Here is a 27,886-nt window from a genome sequence, read left to right on the forward strand (position 1 = left end):
TAGTCTAACGGTTTTGTATCTGCTACTTTTGTTCTTTGTTTTTCAACCTGAAGCATTTAATATATGTAAAAATATATTGTTTTAAAATGGTATGCCATTTCATATTTCTCATCTAACAAACAAGTTTCCCAACGGTCTTCTCCAACAAACTCAGCGTACAGTTCAAATAAAATTTAAAAAATGTCACTTTTTTGAAAAACGTTTTTACTTCATGCAATGTTTTATTTCTGTGCCGTCTTCAAGTATGCCCCAGTACTTACGCTTGGAGAGGACATGAACTTCGGAAAATACCTTATCTAGCTTAAAACAGCCCATCTTCTCACCGACTAAACCCATTTCAATGAGTTTGTTATAGCCTTCTTCGTTCGTCATGAGTGCGTCAATGTTCTCATAGTAAACCTTGACTTTCGATTTGACTTCGGAGAAGAACTCATTGTAGTTGTCAAGGACTGCCTTTGCGAACTGAGGGTGAGACCAATGTTCGACAATAGGTTTTAATGTGGTTACTAAGCCACTTTGACCTTGAGTGAATTCGTACTTCAAAACAAAAGGAGAAAACCTTTCAACAAAGTTGTCGACCTTCTCATAATGTTTACTCTTCATCTCTTGAGGTTTCTTAATGGAATATCCCCATGTCGAATTCATAAGCAATTTGAGTGTCATTGCAAGTTTGGGGTTTGAAGCTTTCCTAATATCATACAGTTGTTGTATGACTTTTCCAACTGTATAGTTCCTTCCCGGGAACTCACCATCTTCGTTTGGAATTCCAGTCGGAATATATTGGACAAACCTCATGTATGCAGCGTTAAGGTCGACATAGTATATCTTTTCGTTTGAGTCGAACTTGGCGCAACCAATTGGTCCAGTTTGTGGAAATTCAAGTGAGTCTCTTATCTTCTGAGAAACTTCTCCTGTTATCTCATAAACATCGTCGAAGCAACCTGTTTCATATAAAACCTTCTGACCTAACTCAGAAGCTCTCCAATACAATTTGACGTCAATTGGATGTCTCAATGGAAGTTTGTTTATAGCATCTTGAAGTTCTTGCAACCTCATTGGAAGTTCTTCTGGTTCAGGTTGGTATCCGAACAATCCAACTCCTTGTGGAATTGTGTACTTCTTTTGTACTATAACTTTGTCTGGAACAACTTTTGGTCTTGCTAACAATGAAAAGTTTGTTTCGTCTTTTGGTACAAAAGTTTCTGTCAGCTTGTCATCTGGAATTGGTTCCAACAAACCTTTCTCGAAAAGAATGTTTACAGCTCTGACAATGTTACACTTGCCTTTTCCGAACAATGGGTTTGTAAGACTTTCGTTCAACATGAAGTGGTTGTGGACAATTACAATCTTCAACCATGGTAAATTGAACTCAACAACATAGTCGTCATGTGAAGAACCTTTAGCTGTAGGGATGTTGACTCGGATATTGACATTTGCCAACGGTGCAATTTTTGCCAATTGACCTCTGAGAATGTACCTTGTCTTCACACATGACTCAAGATACTTCATCTTCTCATCTGTAACAAGACCAGAGTTCCTGAGACATGTAAGAATACAAGGTTCATTGACAATTGTTTCAATTGAATTGTAAATTCCATACCTTGTCAAGTCAATGTCAGACTTATTTATGAAGGGGAAGTATCCAGCATGTTGTCTGACTGCTTGAGGGTTAGGTTGGTACCACTCGAACTTAACACTTGCAATTCCTTCAATTGCATTCAAAATGGCTGAGTCGGAGTCAACCATTTGTTCTCTCTTTGTAGTCTTGAAAGCGTCAAGAAGCATTGCAGCTGTTGTGACATTGCCATGTGCATAGTAAATGTGACCATCCAAATCTGTTATGGTCAATCTGAGATTGTATCCTTTCTTATTTCCGTCTTGTATGGCAGCAAGTACACCCATGAAGCCTTCTTTGTTCTTTCCTTCGTCAAAGTTTACTGTAAAGGTTCGACCAGAAGTAATTTGACTTCTAACTTCACGATACTTTTCATATGCATATCTTGTTCTTTCCATGGGAGCATGTGCGTCTTCACCTTTTCCTTTTTTCCTTCTCAAAGGATGCAATTGTTCGTCATGTTTCCAATAGAATCTGGCAAAGCCGTCGTGTCCTTCAACTTGAGGTTCACTAACATCGAAAGGCATGTCCATAAGACGTTCTTCTTCTAACCTCTCTAGTCTGTTTGGATAATTGGCACGTGCTGTTTCCAAATCCATTTCGTAGCGAAGACCAGACAATTTGTCATAGACTTTTATGGGTCTTCCCTTCCTATATTTAAACTTCTTTGAAACTTTCCAACCATATCCTTGTAACTCTGCTTTTATTCTAGCAGACTTTCTATCCATTCTATATGGGGGCATTTTTATAAAAATAAAAAAATATTTTTTTTCTTTACTTTACATAACCGCCTGCTGCCATAAGTCTTTGACGCCAACCCATACCAGCTAATGAAGGTTGACTTGGTTTAGTTTGGAAACTAAACTTTGGTTTTGGTTTATCTTCAGTTTTTGGTTTTTCTTCTTCTATCGGTTTTTCTTCTTCTATCGGTTTCTCTTCTTCTATCGGTTTTTCGTCACTTTTTGGTTCCTCTGACTTTACTTCACTTGCAGGAACAGTTGTGTCGTCAACATCTTCATAAATATCATATGCCATTTGTTTTTGTTTTCCTTTCAACTTTTTGTGTTTGTTGTAAAGTTTAGAATATTTCGACTCTAAGTCAATGAGATGTTCTATAATGAACTGTTGGTCAGTGAAGTAAACTTTTCCATCTGTTGTCTCGAAAGCTCCTTCAGACTTCAATATTTTATTTGTGAGAGTCTGTTTCTTTTTTGAGATACTAGCCGTTCCATTTCTATGAAAAGTGACTTTATAGTTAGGGTTTGTATTTCCAGACCTGGCACTTTCTATTATTGAATTTTTCTCTTCATCTGTAAGTTCTTTGACAGGTTTTGACAATGGTTCTGAACTTTTTGTTTGTGGTGTCAAATCTACCGTTTCAACTTCTTCGGTCATTTCATCTCAGTAAAAAATTTTAGTTTGGTTTGTTTTCAACTGGTTGTTGTTGTTTTTTAAGTCGGTCTAAAACTTCCTGAGGTATAGGAAGAACTTGACAAACACGTTGTGTAACTGCTGGAAGCCGACAAATCCATCTTGAACCCATTTGTCTCAATGCTGTATTGTTCATTTCATCTCAGTAAAAAATTTTACATTCCCCACGTTTGAGGCGGTTGAGGTTGGTTATTGTTTACCCACTGTTGTGCATGGTTATATCCTCTGTTAAAGAATCTTTCACCTTGGTCCATATAGTGTCCTGCTTGGTTATAGTAGTCATTTGCTTTGTTATAATAGTTTCCTGCTTGTCTTCCTACATTGTCCATCCATCCTTGAACTTTTCCTCTTGTTTCAGGATTTGGAATAAGATTTGTTGCATCTCGTGCTACCTCCCAACCTTTCTGTACAGTTTGTATAATAGGTTGTGCTTTCTCTTTAAGTATACCTAATGTACTCAAAATCTTCCTTCCAATTCCAAATGCACCTCTGGCTATTGTTCCCACTGCGGGTAAAAATCTGGATGCAACTCCTGCTAATGCGCCAAATAAACCCATTTCTTATAGGGTAAAAATGACGAATCCAAACAAGGACCCCTATGTTTCTAAAGCGACAAAGAAAGCACTCATGATAAAAATCTTTAGTTCAACACCAAATGCTTGGTTTATGGATATCTTGGAAAACATTCCGAGGTATAGAGAAGATGGACCACCATACTGGCTAATATTTGTCGGTCAAAACACAAGATACTGTGAAGCCATACCATTACAGTCCAAAGCTATTTTAGATATCTTAGCAGCTTTGACAATATTCGTTGACAAATACCATCCAACAAAACTGACATCTGACTGTGAAAGTTCTTTCAAATCAGATGATGTAAAAAACTATCTGCGTTCAAAAAATGTAAACCAATATTTCATCGTCGACCAAAACCATTCTGCTCTTGGTGTCATTGACAGTTGTATAAAAATGTTAAGAGACTTAAACCAACCACAAGGTGGTGAAGCAAATGAAATGTCATATGACGACAAATATAGACACTTCTCCCAGGCAAAGATGAGACAAGTTTTAAATATTTACAATAACCGTAAACAAAAAGGTTTGGGAAACCACTCCCCCGAAGAAATGAAAAACAACCCTGACTTAGAGAAAGACTATATATTTAATAATTTAGTCAAAAGAGACAAACAAGAAAGAATGCCGGGCTTCAAACTTCAGAAAGGTGACAAAGTAAAAATAGAAATACCTAGACGCGACCCATATGAAAATACTATTGACTATGACAACAATAGGAACCCGACAGGTACTCACATTCGTGTTCGTAAAAATAGAAGAAAGTATACAAGAGAATATTATGAAGTTTTAGGCAAACATGGCAAAATGTACACATTGCAAGCAGAAGATAAAACTACTATTGTCAGACCTCGTTTCAAACTTGTCAAAGTTCAAGGTGGTATACTTTCAAAGACAGTTCCTAACAAATATAAGACAACTCCTGACGAATATGCTAAAGAAGTTGAAAATGACGACTAAGCAATTCTATACCATGCGTAAACTGTCATGTAAGGTGGCATGTATTCTTTACTTTGTCCCGTTGTTTGCGTATATCCTGAAACGCGATGTGTATGGTTTCCATCTCCCTGAGTGTCACTCCAGTAACAATTTATAGCAAACTGAACGTCGTCTTTAACATCATATCCTTTACCTTTTTTCAAGGCGTGCCAATCCCAAAATTTATGCTTATGCCAACCTGCTTGAGATGTACTTAAATCTATGTAGTGACTATGTGCAGGTAGATTTTCACCTGAAATCGTTTTACTTCCACCTGTTTCCTTTGAAGAGTTTGCACAATACAAAAACCTGTCGACTATTTGAGTCCAAGTTCCAAAACCCAGAACTGTTTCTGGTCTGGTAGAGTTCATTGACGTATAAATAGAGCCTATAGGATATAATGTTTGAAGTATTTCTGTCTTTAATGTTTGAAGTATTTCTGTCTTTAATGTTTGAAGCTCTGTTTTGTCTGCTTTCTTGTCATATAAATCTTGAGCAGTGAATTTAATATTATGTTCATCCTTCATGACATAAACATCTTTACATCTAATGTTTCTCATCGTCGTTATGTTGTCATCCGATGTTAAACCTTGTGGAAAGTTAGGAGGTTTCCAATATAATACATCCCCATCAGGTTCTTCAACCGTTCCTTCAATATTTTCTATACCAACAGTTGCGAAGAAATCGTGTGTATGAGTCTTATCTGCTTTCTTCTCTAACTCATCGTTAACATAAGTTTTATCCGCTTTAAGGTCTAAACATCCTGAAACCCATCCTGTATCGGCTTTAGTTTTTAAAATCTTTGTTGTCCGTTCATGGTACCATTCAGCCCTTTCTATAATTTCTTTATCTTTTTCATCCACATATTCCTTATCTGCTTTCTTCACTAACACACTAGCCATAAGTCCCTTATCTACCTTATTTTCAAGGCTAACGTTTAAGTCTGTTATTTCAGATATAGAATGTATATGAGTCTTTTTAGAATATTCTTTGTCAGCTCTTGTCACTTCACTTGACATTTTATTGTCAACATATGTTTTGTCTGCTAGTTCAGGATGAGTATGTTCTTTCGTTGCATATGTTGCATCTGCTCTGTCATGTTCTTCTTGAACTTTTTCAATGACATATTCTTTGTCAGCTTTGTTGTCAACATCTGCTTTCAAAAGAAGTTCATTTATAGGTTTCTCGTTTAAAGTTCCTTTTGTTGGATTTATACAGACAGTATGGTTCTTATTGTCTTGAAACAGAAACTCATCTGTCATTGGGTTTAATGTCAGTTTTAAGTTTCCTTCTTTCAATGACTCAGATATCTTAGAATAGTTTGAAAAGTTTGTTGTGTTCTTATTTAGAGCTTGCATAATGAGTTGTCGGTTGTGTTGTATTTCTCTCATAGACGCTGTTTCATTCGACATTTTTATTCTAGATAAAATATGCTTCCAATAGAAAAAGAAAATTCTAGAGTTGCTACAACTAAACCATTAGATGAACTTTTTACTAATGTCGGTCAAAAGTTTGAGACAGAGACCGTAAAGCATGAAGGCTATCGTTTTGACTACCCATTAAGATGGCTAAGAGACCCATCTGTCACAAAAGCTATTGGCTTTCGAAGAATAAAATTTGTGTCTGTAGAAGATAAAAGTTTTCCATTTATTGTAAGGTTTCATATAGATTATACATCTGAAGGGCAACGAAAAATGTGGGAAGAAATTGAGCTAATACAAGTTGACCTCTCATCTTCTCTACAGGCTGCATTAAAAAATATAGAAGATAAAATAAATTCATGTTATGCAAAATATGCTGATGAATATGCGAATACCAATAGCACACTTTATGTGAGAATTGTATATGACAAACAAAATTCACAAGTGTCATTTCAAATCTACGAAGACAATCCAAATAAAGACGAACAAATATATACAGAATTCACTGCAATGTCATGGTATTATTTGCAAAGAATGTTAAATCAGAAAGTCGAACTTCCTTTAGCAAATATTTACAGTCGATATGCAAGAGATGAACCATATTTATTTAAAGATGTTTTCGACCAAGATGCTATTATTGTTCATGCTTCATTTTCTGGCGCCCAAAACTCTTTCTTATGCTTGGCAAATGACTTTTACGAAAAACCTACAAAGTTATACGAACCACCAAGTGGAAGTATTTCAGACTTTCAAGTATGGTTTACTACAGATGGAAGAAAAAGAATAATTCCATTATACCATGCGTTTTACTTAGAACTTAGTTTCATATACAACTACTATCGAACGGTAAAAATATAATTTTTTAATACGGTTGAGGTGTTGGATTTGGTTGCCAACTAGACTGTGGTGCAGGTTCAGGCTGTTGTATAACAGGAGCTTGTTCTTCTGGTTCAGGGTCTTTAGGTATAATACCAACAAACTGACCTACTCTTTTACCAATATTTTTGACTCCGTTCCAAATTCCTTTTCCTACGGTTTTTATTCCATTCCATATACCTCTTCCAACTCTTCTGAAGAAGTTTCCAATACTACTGAAGAAACCCATTTTACTATATGTAAAAATCTAATGTCCGCCTAGTCTCTTACGTTTCCTTCTGAGTTCCATTGCATTCTTTAACTGGAGCTCATACATTCTGTTTCTCCTCTGGTAGAAAACATATTCTGGGTCAACTCCTGTGTTCGCGTCATCTGCATAAAGTTGTTTATATCCCACTTCAGGGTTTGTATAAAACTCTTTCCATCTCATATTTGCATACCATGGTGGCAAACCTAACGCAGCGTCATTTGACATGGCAGTTTGCATTTGTACATCTGTTGGCACTTGACCATAGTTTGCCAGTGCAGTTTGTATTCTAACTTCATTTGGAATATTCTCTGGGTTTGGTTGTCCAGGTTGCTGTGCATTCGCTAAGTTCTGTGCGTCCATTTAATATTAGATAAAAATATCTCTTACGAGTACATATACTGAACATTTGCAGGCATTGGTTCATCTTCATATTCTCTGTACTTTTCTGCCACGTCAAATAAATAAATGACACAATGGAAAAAACCTAAAACAAGTAGTCCTATTTCAAACCACATTTACTTACTAATAAAATTTCTTTGTTATGACACTTTCTCCGGTTTATAGGACCTCTCTCATATTCTATCTTGTCATATCTAAACTCATAGTCATGTATGTCCTCTAACCATCTCATAACGGTTTCCAAACCACTTTTATCGGATGTAAAGTAAAAGCATGGATGGTTATGTAAAACGTCTAAAGTTTCTAAAGAGTCTCTCAAAGTCCAGTCTACTTGGTATTGAAAATCCCATGTGTTATAGAACGGTGGGTCCACTATAAAGAAAACATTTTCCTTGTCTTTATATTTTTCATACAACTCTGTCCAATGACATCTCACAAACTCTATACCCTCAATATATTTTTCTATGTCCTCTTTGAAAACATTTGTATAGTTAAGATATAAAACTTTTGACATAAGTGTTTCAATGTCATGAACTCTTATAGAACCACTATATAATAGTCTAGCAGATATACTATCCCAGTCTATATATTCTGCTTTTTTCAAAACCTCTCTCACAATATTTTTGTTATCTAATGGTATACGTTCCATCTTACCTATAGGTATCTTTTCTTTTAACTCTTTCAATATATTGTTTGTGTCTGGTATATGTTTGAGACGGTCCATATAGTTGTCGAAGTCATTGCATATAATCTTTGAGTCTGGAAATATTATATGGCACAAATGGGATATATAGAAACTTCCACCGAACAAATCTACAAATGTTAGACCATTCGGTAGTTTCTTAAGTTCTCTCAATAGAATATCTTTACATCTACTCTTATTTCCAAAGAACGGTAACGGTGGTTTTGTAAAATTCATTTATATATAATAATAAAAATGTTTTTTCCTGAAAAGTGACAGAAAAGTGACAAAACATGAAAACATATATAATTTGTGAAAAGCTCCTGGAAGACCCGTATATAAGAACTTCATTTATACTAATCATCTTCAGGGCTAGAAGGCACGAAGTGCCTGGAAGCCCCATTACCTTTTTTTTTTTTTTTTTAAATTCCGTTGTAAATGAGGAAAAATTCAAAATGGAAACCTTTCCAAAAGAATATCCATTCAAATTTTTAATAAATTCTTGATACTCTCGAAAAAGGAAGATTATAATGGTGGGAAGTCACTTTCATCAAATTTGATAATTTTGAGAGGTTCTTTCTTGGGCTTCTTCTTTGATGGGGTAGAAATTTTCGGATGAGAGAAAATCATACTCTGAGAGTGTGCGAGGTAATATTGATGCGGAGTCTTCTTTGTGAGCACCATTGCTTTCGCGTTATATCCTTTAATCATGCAATAATTTAAAGTTCTCCAAAAGACAATCAATGTTGCTGAATCTTGAAAGATGATTTGAAGTCCATTCTTATGCCTTTTAATAGTGTAGTTTTTTTCATTACCAAAAATAAAATTCGTGTATTGATTAATTTCTTTCTGGTAAACCCCATTTTGGAGATCATAGAGGATTAAAGATTTTGTATCTATATCAAATGGTAATTTTAAAGCGAGATATGGTGAAATTATTAAATTATTTCTTAGCCAAAGCGATTTTTCGATAACTTCTTTAACAGATTCTGTTGTAGCTTGAAGTTTTATCAGATCTGGAGAACAAGCAAGTCTACTTAGATCAATTTCACCATTATCATTTGTTGATGAAACTAAATAACAATCTTTAGAGAAAGTTTCCATGTCAAGAAGTCGCTCAATATGTTCCAAAAGCATATCTTCATATGGAGTTCTCTGCTCAATATCTTTTTTCCTCCCCTTCATTTTGAAGAAGAAAAAAAAAAATAAAAATAAAAAAAGAAAAAAAATTGTGGAACGTAATGATGATATTCTATAACTGAAAAATGGTTAGCACGATATTAAAAATTTAATACTGTACGTTTGTGTAAAAATGAATTCCACTGATAGGATTATACAAACGCCAAGAACACCTAGAAGTAAGATTAATAGTTCATCTGCAATGATGTCACCTCTTGTGAAATCTCCTATACCAAAATCACCTTTACTACATAAAAATCATTCTTCGATGCCAGATTTTTACTCTTCTATTTCATCTCCTCGCTTAATTTCAAGTCCATTGTCAAAATTTTCGGCACGAAAAGATATTCCTATTCGCCCTTATTCAAAAATTGATTTTGGTAGTTTAACTGCAGACTTTTACAGATCTCCGATAGACTGGTCTTCAAAAAATTGCATAGGCTTAATACCAATAAACAGACCAATTCTATACAATTTAGATTCTAATACCCAAATTCCAATATTTTATCCTTTTAATGATTGCTATGCACTTAAATTCTCTAACAATAGCGAAAACCTTACCTTGGGATCAGAAAAAGGTGTTTTATCAGTGATTAATATTTCAGAAAACAAAATTGTGAAAACTGTTCAGCACACTCATTTTGCAATTACCTCAATTGAACAAAATGAGAATACTCTAATTGCATCCAACCAAGATGGATCGGTAATATTATACGATACTAGAACCGGGGATGAATCTCCTACAATTCTTCAAGCATTTGAAAGTTACTCTATTACTACGAAAATTAGCCCAACCGGAAAATATTTTATTGTTACATCAGAAGCCCCAGTTGTTAAAGTATATGACTTCAGGAAATTGGAAGAGCCATATCTTGAATACAAAGACATCAACTCAACTGTTAGAGCTGTTGATTGGAACCCAGTTATTCCAAATGTAGCTGCAATTGGAGGTGGTTTTGAAGATCGTAAAATTAATATCTTCAATATTGAAAATGGACAAACTATCTGCACTGCTACAACAACATCTCAGATCTGCAATATATTTTGGAATAAAGAATACAATGAAATTGTTGCAACACATGGCTATACTGATAATAACATAACTTTATGGAGAGCATCAGATTTACAAAGAATTTCTTCAATAAAGGCCAACCATGATAGAGTTTTATATGCTGCAATGTCTCAAGATAAGTCAAAGCTTGCTACAATTTCTCCTAAAGACCCGATGATGTTCTGGCTAATGTTTCCTAATTCATTGACAAAAACTAGTATTGAAACCAAATCAATTAGATAAGAAATTGTTCAGAATGAGAATTATTCCAAAATTTTATTTTTTTACTGCATATTCTGTGAAATCATGCAATTAAATCCTAACCAGCATCCAACAATGAAAATGCGTTTTTAACTTTAATGTTAAATCTGAAAGCAGTTTTCTATCTTTAAGATGATTTATGTAAGAGGATCTAATCAAAACGTCCAAGCAACCGTATCAATTGATTTACATAATTTCTGCACACAATTGAAATCTGTTCTTGTATTTGTTATTAACAATATTTCTCGAAAATTTGTTTGAGCTAAGATCTATCAAATACTGTCTGGATAATTTGGTTTAATGCACTACATGTTGACAATGACTTCTTAAGCATTGTAACCATGTTTTTTTAAATAAAAATATTTATATATTTCAATTTCAAAGAGTTTTTGCTATTAATTGAATAAATTAATGGTTTTTGTTGAATGAATCAAATGAGCAAGGCGTAAAACAAAATATCAAAAATTTGAAGAATAACAAATATTTATGGAAACAAAATGATTATAATGTATTTACGGAAAATTATAATTCCTTATTAATTATAAAAACTTTTGGAATTGTGTGATGATCGGAGAAATTTACAATAATCGGAATTGAGAAGAACGATTAAAATTAGCCGGTCACTTTTATTCTCTAAAATGCTCACATCATTAAACACATTTGGCCTTCGTTTCAGCTTCAAGGGATTAGCCCCAACAGGTTCACGCGTTATTGTTGAAATGCATACACTCAAAGATGGAAAGATCGGAAACTTATACGTTCCAGATTCAGCTAAGAAGGCCACCAACCAGGCTACAGTTGTTGCTGTTGGTCCAGGTGCTACAATAAATGGAAAGCTTTATCCAACTACTGTCAAGCCAGGAATGAAAGTTCTTCTTCCACAATTTGGCGGCCAGCCAGTTAAGATTGGCAAGGAAGAATATGTTGTTATTGCTGAAGAAGATATCCTTGGCTATTTCGAATAAAATTATAAAAATAAAATATTAAAATATATACAAAAAATTTAATACTCATATTTTATTGTATTCAATTATTATAATTTTTCTTTATACGCTAACGTCGGGACGTAAACATGAATATTAAGAAAATTAATTGAATGAATACTAAAAATGCGTTCTTGCGGCCATTTATGCTGTGAAAAGTTCCAAAAATATATAAAAGTCAAATATTTTCAACGAATACATAATTTTTTTTTATCAAAATTGAATTTTTATTCAAACAAATTATCTACCATACATCAATATATAAATGCAAATACTTGGAAATTCAATATGTCTCTATTTCTGTGATTATTGTGGTGGTTTCACTAAACCTTTTTTCACTGCTCTGTCATAGTTATATTTAACGTCATCAGGAACTATCAAATTCCGTAAGTTTGGCCTTTTAGGCATTTCCCACTCTGTTTTTCTGTATTTCATTGTGAAAAATTCGATAAAATTGTTAACAAGCCCTTTGTTAAATGGGCTGGCCCATTGCGGCCAATTTTCAAGGTAAGTAATTCTGTCGTGGCATTTAAACTCCCAAATGGTCATATTAATTGCAATTGAATTTAGCGTTTGAATGGTAATGAAAAATGTAATGTACCAAGCAGATCCTACAAGGCCTAGGGTAATAGCACCTTGTACAATATTCCAAAGATAATCGTTTGCGATGAATGAATGATAAAAGCTGTAAAGTATATCAAATATTACAATAGATATAATGACAGCTTCAGATGAGGTAAAAATTAAGAAATAAAGGTTATTATCACGCCCAATGCAATGTCCTGTCCATGGACAATGATGGTCACGTCTTAAAATAACTTTTTTGCACCATCTGCAATATCCTGCACGAACTTGAAGATGAATCCCGGCTGCTTCTGAGAAATAAAGGCCATCTATATTTTTCGGTTCTTCTGTTTGATATCCAGCTCCCTGACAAGAGTGAGAATAGAACCACAACATTACCATAAATGAGAGAGTGATAGTTATAAAGTAAACTGGGCAATCTGATACAAAACTTTTATATAAGTTTGCATTTTTGGTAATAAAATACATTGGATATGCAATCATATGTAAAAGCAAATAGAAGTTCCTCATAAATGATTCTTTTCGGTTTGCGTCTTTTGCATCTGGTTCCATTTATTTTGGGTGAAGAAATAAAAATTATCCGACTTTGTAAAGAATCTAATCTATCATAAGATCATCATAATGAAATGCTAAAAGGAAATAAATTCTTAAGAAGGAAGCAAAATTCTATTGAACATTTTTTATTCAGTTATTTCATGTCCAGCATAATATTAAATAAATTCATCTTTTAAGACTTAAATAATCTTTTAAATTAAATATAAGCAAACATATTTTTTTTATTCATTCAATAACAACAGGAAGTCCTTTGATTCTCTTTGCAATAGCTTTCAGATGTATTTTCAGCACAGTTTGGTAGTGTTGATCCCCGTTTGCAGTGTTATAAATCCGGGTAACTTCATCCTGAGCTACGATGAGCTTGTCATCAGGGAGCTTTTTCAGAGCTTCTGACGATGGAACCGAAAGAAATGCCCCTCGTGTTTGTTCTCGAATTTTCTTGCGATTTCTCCAGTGTCTGAATGTTTCAGTCTTTTCTACTCTGTCAAAGAACTGCTTCTGGAATAATGGTGAGTTCTGGGTGTAAGTTTGTATGTTTGAAATAGGTTTTTCGAGAATATCAAAGTATGGATCTGTATAAAGCGCTTGATTCATTGCGGATAGCACTACTGAGAAGAACCTTGTGGTCTTTTGCTGGTACTGGTTTTGTAACTCTGGACATGGGGTAAAATGTCCGTCTGGAATATTAATTACGACTCCGAACTGGCCTTTTTTAGGTTGGAAGGCTTCAGTAGTTCCGACAAGCTTGTATTTGGTTGATCCATCAAGAATCTCTTGAAATCTTGGATCTCCACTTTTTGTATAAATTAAAAGTGGATCATAGTATTTCAATGGCTCGATAATTGATAAAATAGCAAGTACAGCATTAGAGCATATCTCTGCAGTGGCACCTAGTATCAATATTCCTTGATTTGAAAGAAGAGATTTCCAGATTGGATCTATTGCAGAACTGACTGGAGAAATATCGTATGATTGCGTCCAATTTTCTGTTGCAGCTAAATCGATTGTAAATTGGTTAAATGGATAGTTAACTATAAGTTTTTCAGAACTTAATTCCCATGATGTTAATAATGAGCGAATGAGTCCAAAGCGCACATCACAGTCACTTGTGGTATCTTCAAGTAATGACTTCTTAACGGATTCTAAAAAGTCAGTAAACAAACAAGGTTTAAATGATACTGTTAAGATTACAATCGCATAGTACTTATCATGTAATGGGAATACATATGAATGACCTGTATAATTATTCGTATTAAAGACTTGAACGCCATTATTATCTGAAGTAATGTTTGCCGGAAAACAACAGCCTTTAATCTGAACTATATCATCTGATATGTCATAATCTTTTGGGTGAATATCTAATTGTTTGATATCAGTAGGATCAGGAGACCATTCAAAACTACAAATTGCGTTGAACATTTTTTGTAAAATTTCAATAAGAGTTAATAATTTATTGTTATTAAACAGGTGTATTCAAAGAAGAGAATTGGGGCCCTTAAAGATACAATTTTTTTGGGCATAGTGTAAAACTCTGACATATAGTAGAAAGGTAACTAAACTCCTTTCGCCGATCCGATTTGCTCCATATTTAAAATATAGCTTGCATATGTAGAAGAAAAGCGGGGCGGCGACAAATTTGCCCAGCCAGTAAAGTATTCAATTTTTTTTGCATTTTTTTTAAAGCTTCTTAACTTAAATCATGGAATGTCTCAAAGACAAAAGTAGCATACAGCATGTAAAGCTAAAGAAAGATAATCATAATTAATACCTTAATTTTTAATATTACGCATTTTTAGGTGCAAAATTTAAAAACATTCTAATACAATAGAGCAGTTTCCAAAAGTAGCATACAGCATGCAAAGCTAAAGAAAGATAATCATAATTAATACCTTTAAAGTTTAAAATCTTGATTTTTTTTAAAATCAAATATTTATAACTTTAATACATACAGCTTAAACCTTATACTTGTTTTCTCTTGTGAGAAAGCAATCTTACAAAGCTAACAATCCTAAAAAATAAAGAATTAAGATTTCATACAATCTTTCTTCGAATCTGTTCTTTTCTTAAGCCGCGAGCAAAGCGAGTGGCTTAGTTTCGTAATTTCATACAATCTTTTTTTGAATCTGTTCTTTTCTTAAGCCACTCGCTTCGCTCGCGGCTTAGTTTCGTAATTTCATATAATCTTTTTTCGAATTTGTTCTTTTTGTCTCCCGCGAGCGAAGCGAGTGGCTTTTTATTTTTTTTTTAATTTTTTTTCTTTCTTACTTTTTTTCCCTTACTTACAAATTTGATAGTAACTTACCAAATCTCTCTATCATATAATAATAAATTAATCCATTTTTTGTTTCAAATCTGACACTTTACATTTCTGACACGTAAACTTGTCACTTTTCACTTCACCTCACTGGGCAAGTTTGTGCCCCCCTCGAAGAAAAGCTAATTTTGAAGTACGCCCGAAATCCACCAACAGGATTTCGAGCTACTAAAAAGATACTTTTAAATGTGATTTTTTTTATAAAAAATTAAATTTATTTTAAGATCAGACTAAAAACTAATTTTATGGAAAATCTATATCGACAAATTTGTTACTTATTGGGTATATAGATTTTTTGATTATGGCGATTATGTCTGATATGCTTCCAATAAGCCAAAACACATTTCATACTGATTTCTATAAAAGGTATCTTTATTATAGAAGTGTAAGCTATATCTGTTTGTTTTTTTATTATAACAAATTCAAAATTCTCTTATAAGGACTAGATGAAATCTGTATTATTAAATCATTAGCTAAATGAAGGTTCAAATAGAAAGTAAATATCAATTTATATGATACTGAAACCAAATAGTTCTTTTAATAAAAGATAACACGCTGAAAATTATTGAGTATTTGCAAATCTCAAAAATCTATTGGTGAATTTGGCTCAACTTTTAAAATTATAACATCCATATCAAATCATAAAAGCAGACAAAAATTAAAGCCAAACCTATCGGCCAATTTTTTTTGATATTTTGATTTTTGAGGTATACTTTTAAAAGTGGATTTAAAGCACTGATGAAAAAACATTAACTTCTGTCGTTATGATTATTGATTTAGACAATAATGATTTTAATCTTTGATTATCAAAACACTAAAGTCATCTTTTTAACATTTGCTTGGTAGCATTAACTCAAGTCTAAAGTACTATTTTATGTGGCACTCTTAGAATTTTTGTATTCATTGTACACGCTGAAATAGTACCATTAAAGTTATGGCGGACTTTCAAAAAATAGTTTGGTCACCTTTTATAGTAGTAGGATAGGATGGGTTGTGTGACTTTTTAAAAAAAAAAAAAAAAAAAAAAAAAAAGGTAGTGGGGCTTCCAGGCACTTCGTGCCCTCTAGCCCCGAAGATGTTTAGTATAAATGAAGTTTTTATTCGGAAAATTGTTCGTCTTCTGGTGTGAATTCGGAGGACTCTTCTTCTTCCTCCTCCTCTTCTTCCTCTTCTTCGTCATCGTCGGCGTAGTGGAAGAGGACGTAGTTCATCCAAATTCTGTATGGACGTCCTGATTTGGATTTAAATGAGATGGACATATTTTGTGTGAGTGTTATTTCAGTTTCGATAAAGAGTTGGTGTGCTGGTTTGAATATATGTTCGACGTAGGAGAATTTGTGCAACTCATCTTCTCCCAATTCTGTATTGATACAGACTTCGATGAAGTCACCACTGAGAATGTCTTCACCTGTGGGCATATCCACAACAATGAAATGAACGACACAATAGTTGTGAAATTCATTAGTAGGAAATACTGTTGCAGGCGTATTATATGAGGGGAAAAATGTTTTTTCTTCCCCAAATTCATCTGCTACTTCATCTTCATCGTATCCGTTGTTAAAAGCTTTAAATTCATGTACAATTTGAGCAAATTGTTGACGGAGATTTGGTGGCATACGTAAGCAAGCTTGTAACAATGTCCTACCTTCCACACACTCAGCAAATATGGGAAGGTAGGAACATATAATGTCCGTCAATTGGTCCTGGTTGGGGACCAATTGACAGAGTTTTGTGTATGCCGTTATTGTTTCTTTAACGGTATTTGTGTAGATACGGTTATATGGAGTATTTCCCTGGTTGTTAAGGGAAAAATACTCATCCGATTGTAATTTCAATCTTGACCTCAACTCTTTGTTCGGTATTCTTTGGTCTATTCTTAGAGCTGTATTTGTTCGTGCGGGCTGTGGTTTTAAAACATTCGAGTCAAGTTTTAATTGCTTCGAATTGGATGTCGATTTGAATTGGGAGTCTTTTGAGTTCTCCTGAGCTTGGTTCTGTATTAAAGACTGAATAGCAGTGTCAGCTTCTTGTTTTTCGAGATAGTATTCTATTGAATTGGGCTTCACTGTTCGAGACGCGTACATTATGAAAAATGAACTGTTTTTTTCGGACCACTCATAGAAAAGTTTGAGATAAACCGTTTTCGTCAACGGTAACCCCCTCTATTTTTTTATTTTATTTAATAGTTACCGTTGGAAAACCGTTCCATCTCAAATATTGAATGAACTATAAACGTTTTTTGTTTTCTATATATACTTTTTTGTCCAACGGTAAAACTTTTTACACAACGGTTTTTGAGAGTCGTCGCCGTTGACTTTTTTGTAGAGCACTCAAAATAGTATAACTTTGTCCGGACAAGTAAGGGTCTATCGTCGCTACAGGAAAAGTTACAGGCGTTCCAAGGAAGTATACTTTGAGAAGCCTTTTCCCCTTATAGAATGAGATAGGACGGTTATTTTACAAAACTGACAACACTTTGACCGAGTAGTTTTTTGTGCTGAACAAAAAGTGTCATATAAACATCTGTCAAAAACCGCTTTTTAACTTCACTTAAAATGCCACGTAAGCTACGTAAGAATATACGTAAGAGGAAGAGAGCATTGAAACATCCAATAGTAAAACTGACACCACAACAACAGTTGCAACAACAAATGATGAATGACCCCACTATGTTGCAACAAATGTCAAGCAACCCTATGCTTTTAAACCGAGTTATTGGTGCACAGAGTGGAGGTTTAAGAGCGGCACTTTTAGCGAAAATGGCAGGCTATGGTGGAGCTGCAGACGGAACAGCTTATAACCCTCAAAGTCAAATGAATTTGAGTTCACTCAAAAATCAAATAACAGATGTCAAAAAGTCAAACATAGACATACAGAAACAAATAAGTGAAAACGAAAAGAAACTAGAATATGACAGACACACAAAGAAACTCAATGAGTTAAACGTAGAGAAAAAGAAGAAAGAAGAACAACTGAAAGAACTAAGTACAGAGGAATATGCGAAAAAAGTGTCAGAAAAAGCAGCAGAAGTAGCAAAAATGGAACAAGATGTTATAAATTTGAAAAACCATACTACTCAATATAAAGTACTGAAAGATGAAGAATAAAACAAAAAGCCCTGAAGACATATATGGATAGCGATGAGTATAAAAATGAAGTTGAAGCAAATGTAAAGGCAGAAAAACTTTTACAGTTGCAAAACCAAACCGTACAGTATGAAAACTTAGCACAAGAAAGTAAAAATAACGACGCAGCCATGCAAAAGGCAATGAAAAGCGCAGAATATATAAAAGCTAACAATGACTGGTTAGATGCCCAAGCCAACGCTAAAGCAGCCCAACTTATAGGGTCAATAAGGACAAAAATACAAGCGGATGAAGACAGTTCAAATGAAGCTTTAACGAATGCTGACTTTAAGAACGCCTTCGAAGCTCTTCATAGTAAGGTGAAACTAGTGAACGACTTCTCATCTGGAAAGAAACTGAAGTCTGAAGGTTTCGACAACGAGTTAAGAGAAGTAGCACAAAATATGACGAAAATAACAGATGCAGCAACGAGACAGGCAGTTCAAAGTGCCTATGACGCCGTTAGAGCAACTGTTGTGGAAAGTCAAGAAAAAGAGTTACAACAGACCAAAACAGACCTAGTAAATGCTTTCTTAAGAACGAAAAGTCAGGTAGGACATTATGCTGCAGATGGAACATATGTGCCAGCTGGTGGAACTTATATACCAGCTGGTGGAACTTATATACTAGCTAGTGGAACTTATATACCACCAAACCCTCCAAGAGAAGCACCTGCACCAGGACTACCTAAAACATTTACATCGTCACATGGACACAGACACAAGCATGCACCAAAACCAACACAACAACCAACAGTTCAAAATCCAGCACAGCAACCAACAGTTCACAACCCTGCACAGCAACCAGCAGTTCAAAATTCAGCACCTGCACCACAACCAAAACCAGCACAACAACCAACACAACAACCACCTCCACAACCAGCACAACAACCAACAGTTCAAAACCCAGCACAACAACCAGCACAAACAGAGCAAGGACATAAAAGAAGTAGAGAACAAGGAAACCAAGAATTCTTAAAAATGCTTAAGGAAGGTTATGGTTACCCAGATACTCTTGACTTTAGTGACAGATATAAAGAAGCTATTAAAAAGTTCAAGGGAGGAAATACTGACCCGAACCTATTTAGCTTTATGGCTCAGCACCAAATCGGATATAATCTCAAACCTGGAAAATACAAGCTCGCTAAGGGATATGATTTAATAGCATATCAGCCAAATGACATGGATGAATTTACTCCGAGATATTTTATGTCAGAGATAAATGATAATTCAACTATCTTCATGAAACGCGTAAAAAATAGAGACGGAACGAAAGAAAAAAGGGTTATGAATGCGGATGACTTAAATAGGGAACTTGTTAAAAACGGTCTCGGAATATATGAAATGCCACCAGATGAGGTGCAAGAAACTCAACAGGAAGAAGTTCAGATACAACCAGACATGGAAGAAATAGTTCAGCAACAACAGCTAGAAGAGCCTGAAGGAAACAAACAAGTCCCTCCTTTGGAAACTAACTTCACAGAACTAGATGAAGATTTGGAACAGCCGAAAAATCTTGACCCTCAACAAGTGTATGCGGAGAATATGGAATCTTTCCAAGAGTCTAAGAAAAATTCGGCTGACAGAGTAGAAGAATATCGAAAAATTTTTACCGACATACAAAAGACTCCAACATCAGATGAAAATATTCAGCATAGAATGGAAGAACTGAAAGAAAATGTACGCCAATACAACAATCCTTTTTACTTACGAGCATATAACGTTCAATCTTTGGATGAACTCGGTGAAAATAAAAGGTTAAATTTCAACAAAACATATAGAAATGAAACATTGTTTAAAGTTCATTCAGAACCTAGCCAATATGGAAACAAACCTACTTTTGTTTCTGCAGACGATGGAACTACAATGAGATGGGGTCATAAAGCTAATCCGGATAGGTGGTTCATAAACTTACAACCACAATTCCAAGAAGTTGTAGACGCAATGGAAGTGAATGGTGAACCAGATATAGCTGGTATTTTCAGCGCGGCTTTAATGCCATTGAAAGATATGAAAGATGCAGATATTTTGAACCAGTATGAAATGAACATGGCTGATGGAAATATAACACCTGACGTTCTAGAACATTTATCTCAAAGAACTACACAGAACCATAGAGATGGTATATTTGGTGAAGAGTTTAGAAAGAGAGTTAGGGAGATAGAAGGAAGAGAACCTATTGTACATGACCTTGCAAACGAAAGTTTGCAAAATGTCATAAAAACTTACTTTGCAGACAATGAAATGAGAAGGGATGAATATTTAAGAAAACTCAAATGGACAGTACCAAATGAAATGTTAGTATTGAAAAACATGTTCCTTGACAAAATAAAACCAACTACAGAAATAAATGACGCAAGCCTGAAACGTTGGGTAAAAGCTTTCCCATTCACAAAAGATATTATTGGTTACATGGAAAGAAAACCAGAATGGCTACAAAAACATATATTTGGAAACGAGCTTATTCCATATGGACAAGCTATATTTGAAGAGCTTGAACCGGAAACTCAGGAAAGAGTCATGCAAACAATACGCGAAGACTCAAATACAAACTATGACAAAATCTTTCTAGGATATAGGTTACCTGAGATGGGCGACCAGAGCCCAAAGGCAAAAAGGACATGGGAAATTTACAACATACTAGGTGAACATGAGGCAAAGATGCAACAAAACTCAGTCAGGAAGAATGTAAAGCTTGTACCACGTGGGTTCTATTATGATATATAAATCCAACTATTCTATATTTTTACCCATATGAAATGTACGCCGCTCAGAATATAACGCCAACAATTTTGGATGCTATGAACGGAAATGTTTCCGAATGGTATAACGAATGCGACAATGCCATTAGAAGGTCAGAAATAGTTCCTGGAACTTACGAATATACAACTGCTGTTTCTTATGGAAATGTAGGTGAGTTTGGTGAAGGTTCTTCAACAACAGTAGATATTGCTTGCGACAGGTTTCATATATTTCTATTGACAACTCATTCTTATACGTGGAACAAGATATTGAAATAAAACCTTCTGCCAAGTTGTCTGACAAGAAAGGTTGCAATGGAATTTTCTATGTCGGATACCAATATGCTCCAGAAGTTTTCATGGGATATAAGATATATTCTAACTCTGACTTAGTTCAAACAGTAACATGGGCAAACTATGAATGGTTCGCTTTGAGAAACTCAGTACAACCACAAGCTAGAGAACAAACAGACCAGTATGCAACTATTGAGAAAATAAGAAGACTTGACCCTAACGTTCCAGGAGTTTATGTTAACCTTTCTGGACAAACTGCAGCAGCAGTAACCAAAGTAAAACTGAAACTTAGAGTTCCTTTGTCATCTTTCCTCATCTTCAGGTTTTTAAGATACTTGCCAAACTGGGCAGGAAAAATTTCTATCGAACTTACTCCAAGCAAAAATAACTTAGTCATTGCACCAACACAAGACCCATTCACTCTTACAGAGTAGGGAACAAATAAAAGTCATTCGCCGACTTTTGCAAAGACAAAGTTGACTTAGACTTTGGTTTCTCAAACTTCAACACTGAAGTAAACTATTATTTCAATGCTGCTGGAATGCTTGGGACCCAGTTAAGTTCACATGCGAAAATTTGAATGCAAGAGAATAGAAAGCAGACTTGCAGTCTATATGTTGGACCCAGATATTTCAAATGCTTTAGCTGCCAAATATATTGCAGTTCCACTTATGTTCCCTATACACCAAATATCTGTCAAAGACTTTGCAGGTGAAGTTGGAAACCAAAGTGCTGACCCAGGTGCAAGAACAGATATTGCTTTAACAACTGCAATGAAACATGCAGATACTATGTTTGTACTGTTCAGACGAACTATAAATGACTATTCTTGTTTCTACAACCCTGGTATTAAATATCATATAAACATAGATGGCAAATATTATCCAAGAGAAGAATATTCTACAGTTGAGGATATGAGGTCATACAACTTGACATTAGATGCTATGAACTTTAACAACAACTTCACAACAACCATTAACCCTGAAATGCAAAGTTCTATTATGCCATATGTGAAAGTATGGACTCATACAGGAGGTCAAAAAACTCAATATACAAATGGAGACCGTTCAAACTTTTGGCTTGGCATTCCATTTGCTGACTCAGAAGACTTTATGGGTGGTATTTCAACTGTTGGTACAGTACAAATACAATATACTGGTGACAGAGACGGTCCAGATGAATTGAGAGCAAAGAAGTTTACAAAACCAATAGCACTTTTCACGGAAGATGCTCTTTTGAAGATTCGTTCGATGAAACCTGCTGGGGCTCCTCAGATTGGCATAACGACAGCTTCCATCGAGCAGATTTTGGCAGCAGGTCAGTAAGTTGTTCTTGAACTGACTTCTCTCCGTCAAATATTGACAGTACGCCAGTTTTGACATAAATTGTATTATAAACTTACCTTTAGAAATATCTGTCAGTTTTGTTTTATATTTTTGTCTGCTTCAAGAACTTTCACCATTTCAGTTATACCAACTTTCTTTGCTTTATGAAAATATTTTGGTTCAGCAAAGACTGCTATTCTATAACATTTTCCATTGTTTGTGTAAAGAACTATTCTGTCAATGAATTTGTATTGTTTGTGTGTGTAAACTTTGTTCTGCTTCAATTCGAAGAGATACTCGAATACGTCCATCTTTTTATTCTAAGTAAAATGTCATTTCCGAAAAATAGAAGCGTAAGTGTTTCAAAAGGTTTAATGGCGGTGGCAGATGTGAAGTTAAATTCACCAACTCAAACAAACAGTCAAAGTGTTGTTGTCAATGTCAAAGACAGAGATGTTGAAGTGGGGAAACCATACGAAGACGAAGATGGTATAACAATTGTTCCTGTAAAAGAACCAACATATCCTGAAGTTAGCAGAGACTTAAGTTCTGTTGCAGATATTCGAAACGACTACCAACAACTTAAAGACAAACTTCAAACTCAGGAGAAGATTTGTCAAGCTTTAGTATAATGTTAAACTTGGTCGAACACAACCCTGTAAAAGTGAACTCATATGTCATTGCACCTCATGAAGTTTTGAAAGAACTATTGAAACTTTTGACAGAGGCAGACGATATAAACATCAAAGAAATAGAACCCGACATTAGTTGCTGTGGTGTTTCATATAATGTCATTGACAAGATATACGTTATGAAAGGAGGTGAAACGTTGAACTTAAATATAGTTTCCCAGACGTTATAAAAATATTTGACGACCACAACATTTCATTAAAATTTATTTGCTAAGTAAATGGCAGAAGACATAATGGTTTATACTATTACGACTAAAAACCCTGAGTCATATAATTCTATAACAACAAACTTACAAAGTCCTCAAGGACGATATTGTAAACTAACCTTAAACACAATGACGACTAAAGCCTGTTTTGCTCTTTTGACACCAGAAGACTTTATTGTTGTGAATGGTAAAAAATACTCCTTTGAAGATACTTACTCAGATATACCACCAACAGGTTTTGTTGACTTATTTAATACTTTAAGGACGGAGTGTAACATGTGCTGCAACTAGAGCAGGTTTCATTATGTTTGGATGTCCGACTGAGTTTACTATAAACGATATGAGCTATAATACAAAACTTATTTCTGGTTTTTACTACCAACAGTTTCCTATAACAGGAAAAGGTGTCATACAAGGAATGTCTTCCATTGACTTTAAGCACACCTATTTTATATATTGTTTCAAACTTAGGTTCAAAGTGTTATTCGAATGTCGACAGAAACTATTATGACCAAAAGATACTTATGCGTATAAACAACACTTTCTCTGCTGGTTTGCCTATTGTTCATTCGAATGCAGAATTTTCAACCTTAGTGAACTCAAACACTTTGGCAAGTATAACGTTGACATTAGTTGACGCAAACTTTGTTCCTGTAAAACTTTTATGTCCTATGTATTTGTCAATGACGGCAGAAAGTTTCGAATTGGAAGATGCAACTGGTGAAAGTATTGTATTACAAGAACAACTTCAACAACAAATAGCTCAAGAACAACAAATGCAACAAATGGAACAACAAAGTCAAGAATAAAAAAAATATTTTTTTTATTTTTATAAAAATGTACAGAATAGATGTTTCAGATTTTTATGACTTCCAAGCATTCAGAAATATGTGTCCATTTAGAGACTATAACAAAGCAGTCGAGAATTTGAAACGTTTAGTCATTTATGTCGACTCTGCCCCAGAATGTTATGTATGAAAGAATGGGATGTTGTCTTTAACAAACCAAGAGCAACAATAGTTCAGAACAAGAATGTAGACAGAAACTTAAGAAAATAAAAGTTGTACAAGTTGGCATGAAGATGTTAGATGCTTGGGATATCTTATTGTCAAAGTTAGAAGATTTTTCAGTTCGTGGTATAAAGTTCTATACACCTTCTCCAAACTTCTATTCTATCTTCACTGGATATAAATACGAACAAGTAGAATGGAAAGAAAATATTATAGAAGCTTGGTTAGACCATGTCAAAGAAATTATATGCAATGGAAACGAAAGAGTCTATGAGTATATCTTATGTTGGTTTGCAAACATCTTACAACATCCAAGTGCTAAAAATGAAACTGCTCTCATTATAATTGGAAAACAAGGAACAGGTAAGAACACTTTCTTTACAGATATTTTGTGCAAACTGTTAGAGGCTATTCGAACCCTAATATGACAAACTTAGAAAACATCTGCGGTAAATTTAACTCTTCAATAGAGAATATGAAACTTATAGTTTGCAATGAACTTCAAAGTATAGATACAACAAAAGTTTTGAACTCAGATGCTTTGAAGAGTCTTATAACAGACAAAGTTGGAGTTGTTGAAAGAAAGTATAAAGACCAAAGAGTTTGTGAAAATGTTGCAAACTTCATTATGGTTTCAAACAATGTTGTTCCGATGAAGTTAGAAAGTTCTGACAGAAGATATGTAGTTGTCAGAACGTCAGATTCTCATATGCAAGATACAGAATATTTTGACGACTTTCAGAGAAACTTTGACATCTGACTTTTACAACCACTTGTTCTCATATTTCATGACATTAGATATTTCTAAGTTCAATCCAAGACAAATTCCACATACCGAAGAGAGACAAACATTGTTAGAAGCAAACAAGAGTGTATATGAACTGTTCATAGATGAAACTGACTTTGTGTCATTAGATGAAAGGTCATTGTACGATTCGTATAAACAATATTGTCAAGAGTATGGTTATATGGCAGCTTCTAAACGTACATTCTTGGCAAATGTCAAAAGTCTTTTAGATGTTCAGAATGGCGTATATACAAAGAAAAATTTTTCTGAGTAAATTTAAAAAAAATATTTTTTTATCCGATAGAAAAGATGACGAAATATATTTCAGTAAATAAGTACATGTCAGAAGTCAAAGATAAGTTAGCTCCATTCACATATTTGAATGTTTACTTCTACCATTTTGAAAAGTCTACATTTGACAAAAGTTTGGAACATCGAACCAGTTAAGTTTGCTATTGTGACTAAAAATGGTGCGAAATTTGAAGACTTAGACATAGAAGGTTTGTTAGCAGTCAAAGAAAATTTTGACAGAAGGTTCTCAAACCTTAAAGAAGGCAAAGCATACAAACTTGTTATACCTTATGAACCAAAGAAAGCAGACGACTATGAATATTATGAGTCTAAGATAGTTGAAGTTCAAGGTAAATGTGGGTAAAAAGATTTTAGAGTCTAAAGCCGGTGTTTACTCCTAAAGAGGAAGAGAACATTGACATTGACCCAGAAATGTTCTAAAAATAAATTTTATTTTTACATGTCAAATTTCTTTTTCTCTGGTTCTGGTTTCAGGTTCTTCTTCTCTTTCTTCTACTTTCTTTTCTTTCTTTTCTCTCTTCTTCTTCTTTTCTGGTGGAAGTTATGTCAAATTTGGCGCAACCATATTTATGTAAAAGTTCTTTGTCCTTTAATAGCTCTTCTATTCTGTTTTCTATTTCATCTCAAGAACAGCGCATGTGCCTTCTTTGCATTCTAAGAACTTTTGTTGGACTTCATCTTTCCAATCGCGTCATCTCTGTCAACAAGTCTGTCATTGACAAATTTTAAGACTGCTCTTTGTAATGTTTTATGGTTCTTGTCATATTCCCAGAAACAGAACTTTAGAACAAATTCACCTTTCTTGTTTACACTATGTAAGATTTTTGGTCGACAGATGTTTTGCTGTCGAAAAGTTTGTCTCGAATATAGATAGCGAAATCGCTAGACATTTTCAAAAAGATAAAAATTTTAATTTTTCTAAAAATATGTTAGAAAAAAAGTTTGCTGACATTGACAAGAAATTTGAGAATGTTTTAAACAAAACAAGAGGAAGTTAGAAAATGCTCAGATAAAGCCTATACATGACAAGTTCTTATTTGCTCAGAATGGTATAACAGGTCTAATTGCACCACCTGGGTCGGGTAAGACTTTCACTTATCTTAAAATGGCTGCAACAACAACAAGAACTAGATGAGAAGAACCCATTCTATGAGTTAGTTGTTATTTGTAGTACTTCTGGTCAATTTGACCAAACCGTCAATTCGTTCAAAGATATTATAAAGAAGTCTAAGTTAGTATGTATAAAGGATACTGAGTTGTTAGATTGGATAAAGAAGTACCAAAGAAGAGTTTTGAAGTATAATGCTATAAATGAGTATATAAATTCGAAGTTTAAAGACCCAAATGAGAAATGCAGAGAAGCATTGCAGCTGTTGTGACATTGCCGTTGTGCAATAGTAAATGTGACCATCCAAAATCTGTTATGGTCAATCTGAGATGTGTATCCTTTCTTATTTCCGTCTTGAATTGCAGCAAGTACTCCCATGAAGCCTTCTTTGCTTCTTTCCTTTCGTCAAAGTTTACTGTAAAGTTCGACCAGATGTAAATTTGACTTCAACTTCACGATACTTCTCATATGCATATCTTGTTCTTTCCATGGGAGCATGACCATCCTCTGCACTACCTTTTTTTCCTTCTCAAAGGATCAATTGTTCGTCATTGTTTCCAGTAGAATCTGGGCAAAGCGTCGTGTCCTTCAACTTGAGGTTCACTAACATCGAAAGGCATGTCCATAAGACGTTCTTCTTCTAACCTCTCTAGTCTGTTTGGATAATTTGCACGTGCTGTTTCCAAATCCATTCGTAGCGAAGACCAGACAATTTGTCATAGACTTTTATGGGTCTTCCCTTCCTATATTTAAACTTCTTCGAAACTCTCCAACCATATCTTTGCAACTCTGTTTTTATTCTAGCAGATTTTCTATCCATTCTATATGGGGGCATTTTTATAAAAATAAAAAAATGTTTTTTTTCTTTACTTTAACATAACCGCCTGCTCGCATAGTCTTTGACGCCAACCCATACCAGCTAATGAAGGTTGACTTGGTTTAGTTTGGAAACTAAACTTTGTTTTGGTTTATCTTCAGTTTTTGGTTTTCTTCTTCTATCGGTTTTTCGTCACTTTTCGGTTCCTTCTGACTTTACTTCACTTGCAGGAACAGTTGTGTCGTCAACATCTTCATAAATATCATATGCCATTTGTTTTTGTTTCCTTTCAACTTTTTGTGGTTGTTGTAAAGTTT

At 34.4% G+C, this 27,886-nt stretch overlaps 14 protein-coding genes and 3 pseudogenes across 17 annotated transcripts, besides 5 other annotated features; 8 read left to right on the plus strand and 9 right to left on the minus strand.

Moving 5' to 3' along the window:
• Positions 1-8,649: part of a mobile genetic element that runs on past the window's edge.
• Positions 806-2,343, minus strand: TVAGG3_0071180 (uncharacterized protein; the record flags this gene model as incomplete). Its single annotated transcript, XM_051221719.1, has 1 exon — positions 806-2,343. A coding segment is annotated over one exon (1,538 nt), but the record flags the coding sequence as incomplete, so codon positions are not given.
• Positions 3,202-3,603, minus strand: TVAGG3_0071190 (uncharacterized protein; the record flags this gene model as incomplete). The annotated part of the gene is made up of 1 exon (XM_051221720.1): positions 3,202-3,603. One exon carries the CDS (start codon positions 3,601-3,603, stop codon positions 3,202-3,204), a length of 402 nt encoding a protein of 133 aa, XP_051106706.1.
• TVAGG3_0071200 (phage tail repeat-like family) lies at positions 5,540-5,955 on the minus strand (the record flags this gene model as incomplete). Its single annotated transcript, XM_001303788.2, has 1 exon — positions 5,540-5,955. A coding segment is annotated over one exon (416 nt), but the record flags the coding sequence as incomplete, so codon positions are not given.
• Positions 6,028-6,876, plus strand: TVAGG3_0071210 (uncharacterized protein; the record flags this gene model as incomplete). Its single annotated transcript, XM_001303787.1, has 1 exon — positions 6,028-6,876. One exon carries the CDS (start codon positions 6,028-6,030, stop codon positions 6,874-6,876), a length of 849 nt encoding a protein of 282 aa, XP_001303788.1.
• TVAGG3_0071220 (serine threonine-protein phosphatase family) lies at positions 6,881-7,123 on the minus strand (the record flags this gene model as incomplete). Its single annotated transcript, XM_001303786.1, has 1 exon — positions 6,881-7,123. The coding sequence occupies one exon, from the start codon at positions 7,121-7,123 to the stop codon at positions 6,881-6,883; it is 243 nt and encodes an 80-aa protein (XP_001303787.1).
• Positions 7,142-7,504, minus strand: TVAGG3_0071230 (uncharacterized protein; the record flags this gene model as incomplete). Its single annotated transcript, XM_001303785.1, has 1 exon — positions 7,142-7,504. One exon carries the CDS (start codon positions 7,502-7,504, stop codon positions 7,142-7,144), a length of 363 nt encoding a protein of 120 aa, XP_001303786.1.
• A 101-nt stretch (positions 8,650-8,750) lies between the features above and the next one.
• Positions 8,751-9,410, minus strand: TVAGG3_0071240 (uncharacterized protein; the record flags this gene model as incomplete). Its single annotated transcript, XM_001303784.1, has 1 exon — positions 8,751-9,410. One exon carries the CDS (start codon positions 9,408-9,410, stop codon positions 8,751-8,753), a length of 660 nt encoding a protein of 219 aa, XP_001303785.1.
• A 116-nt stretch (positions 9,411-9,526) lies between these two features.
• On the plus strand, positions 9,527-11,057 carry TVAGG3_0071250 (cell division cycle; the record flags this gene model as incomplete). The annotated part of the gene is made up of 1 exon (XM_051221721.1): positions 10,261-10,698. The coding sequence occupies one exon, from the start codon at positions 10,261-10,263 to the stop codon at positions 10,696-10,698; it is 438 nt and encodes a 145-aa protein (XP_051106707.1).
• A 282-nt stretch (positions 11,058-11,339) lies between these two features.
• TVAGG3_0071260 (chaperone cofactor-dependent protein refolding) lies at positions 11,340-11,719 on the plus strand (the record flags this gene model as incomplete). The annotated part of the gene is made up of 1 exon (XM_001303782.2): positions 11,355-11,681. The coding sequence occupies one exon, from the start codon at positions 11,355-11,357 to the stop codon at positions 11,679-11,681; it is 327 nt and encodes a 108-aa protein (XP_001303783.1).
• A 244-nt stretch (positions 11,720-11,963) lies between these two features.
• TVAGG3_0071270 (cysteine S-palmitoyltransferase protein) lies at positions 11,964-12,848 on the minus strand (the record flags this gene model as incomplete). The annotated part of the gene is made up of 1 exon (XM_001303781.1): positions 12,006-12,836. One exon carries the CDS (start codon positions 12,834-12,836, stop codon positions 12,006-12,008), a length of 831 nt encoding a protein of 276 aa, XP_001303782.1.
• A 163-nt stretch (positions 12,849-13,011) lies between these two features.
• Positions 13,012-14,258, minus strand: TVAGG3_0071280 (UDENN domain family; the record flags this gene model as incomplete). Its single annotated transcript, XM_001303780.2, has 1 exon — positions 13,065-14,258. One exon carries the CDS (start codon positions 14,256-14,258, stop codon positions 13,065-13,067), a length of 1,194 nt encoding a protein of 397 aa, XP_001303781.1.
• A 202-nt stretch (positions 14,259-14,460) lies between these two features.
• Positions 14,461-14,483: a terminal%2Cinverted (terminal inverted repeat of MuDR-6/TvMULE4 transposon ID:TVAGG3_0071290).
• Positions 14,461-15,266: a mobile genetic element.
• Positions 15,244-15,266: a terminal%2Cinverted (terminal inverted repeat of MuDR-6/TvMULE4 transposon ID:TVAGG3_0071290).
• A 984-nt stretch (positions 15,267-16,250) lies between these two features.
• Positions 16,251-17,237, minus strand: TVAGG3_0071300 (uncharacterized protein; the record flags this gene model as incomplete). The annotated part of the gene is made up of 1 exon (XM_001303779.2): positions 16,251-17,237. One exon carries the CDS (start codon positions 17,235-17,237, stop codon positions 16,251-16,253), a length of 987 nt encoding a protein of 328 aa, XP_001303780.2.
• Positions 17,238-17,241: 4 nt separating this feature from the next.
• Positions 17,242-27,886: part of a mobile genetic element that runs on past the window's edge.
• On the plus strand, positions 17,709-18,239 carry TVAGG3_0071320 (protein of unknown function, DUF4106 family; the record flags this gene model as incomplete). The annotated part of the gene is made up of 1 exon (XM_051221722.1): positions 17,709-18,239. A coding segment is annotated over one exon (531 nt), but the record flags the coding sequence as incomplete, so codon positions are not given.
• TVAGG3_0071330 (protein of unknown function, DUF4106 family) lies at positions 18,284-21,004 on the plus strand (the record flags this gene model as incomplete). The annotated part of the gene is made up of 1 exon (XM_051221723.1): positions 18,284-21,004. One exon carries the CDS (start codon positions 18,284-18,286, stop codon positions 21,002-21,004), a length of 2,721 nt encoding a protein of 906 aa, XP_051106709.1.
• TVAGG3_0071340 lies at positions 22,331-22,637 on the plus strand (annotated as a pseudogene). The gene has a single exon. A coding segment is annotated over exon 1 (307 nt).
• On the plus strand, positions 24,373-25,202 carry TVAGG3_0071350 (annotated as a pseudogene). Its single transcript has one exon. A coding segment is annotated over exon 1 (830 nt).
• On the plus strand, positions 25,642-26,064 carry TVAGG3_0071360 (annotated as a pseudogene). The gene has a single exon. A coding segment is annotated over exon 1 (423 nt).

Source organism: Trichomonas vaginalis, chromosome IV (genome assembly GCF_026262505.1).
Source record: "Trichomonas vaginalis G3 chromosome IV, whole genome shotgun sequence".
NCBI lineage: Eukaryota > Parabasalia > Trichomonadida > Trichomonadidae > Trichomonas > Trichomonas vaginalis.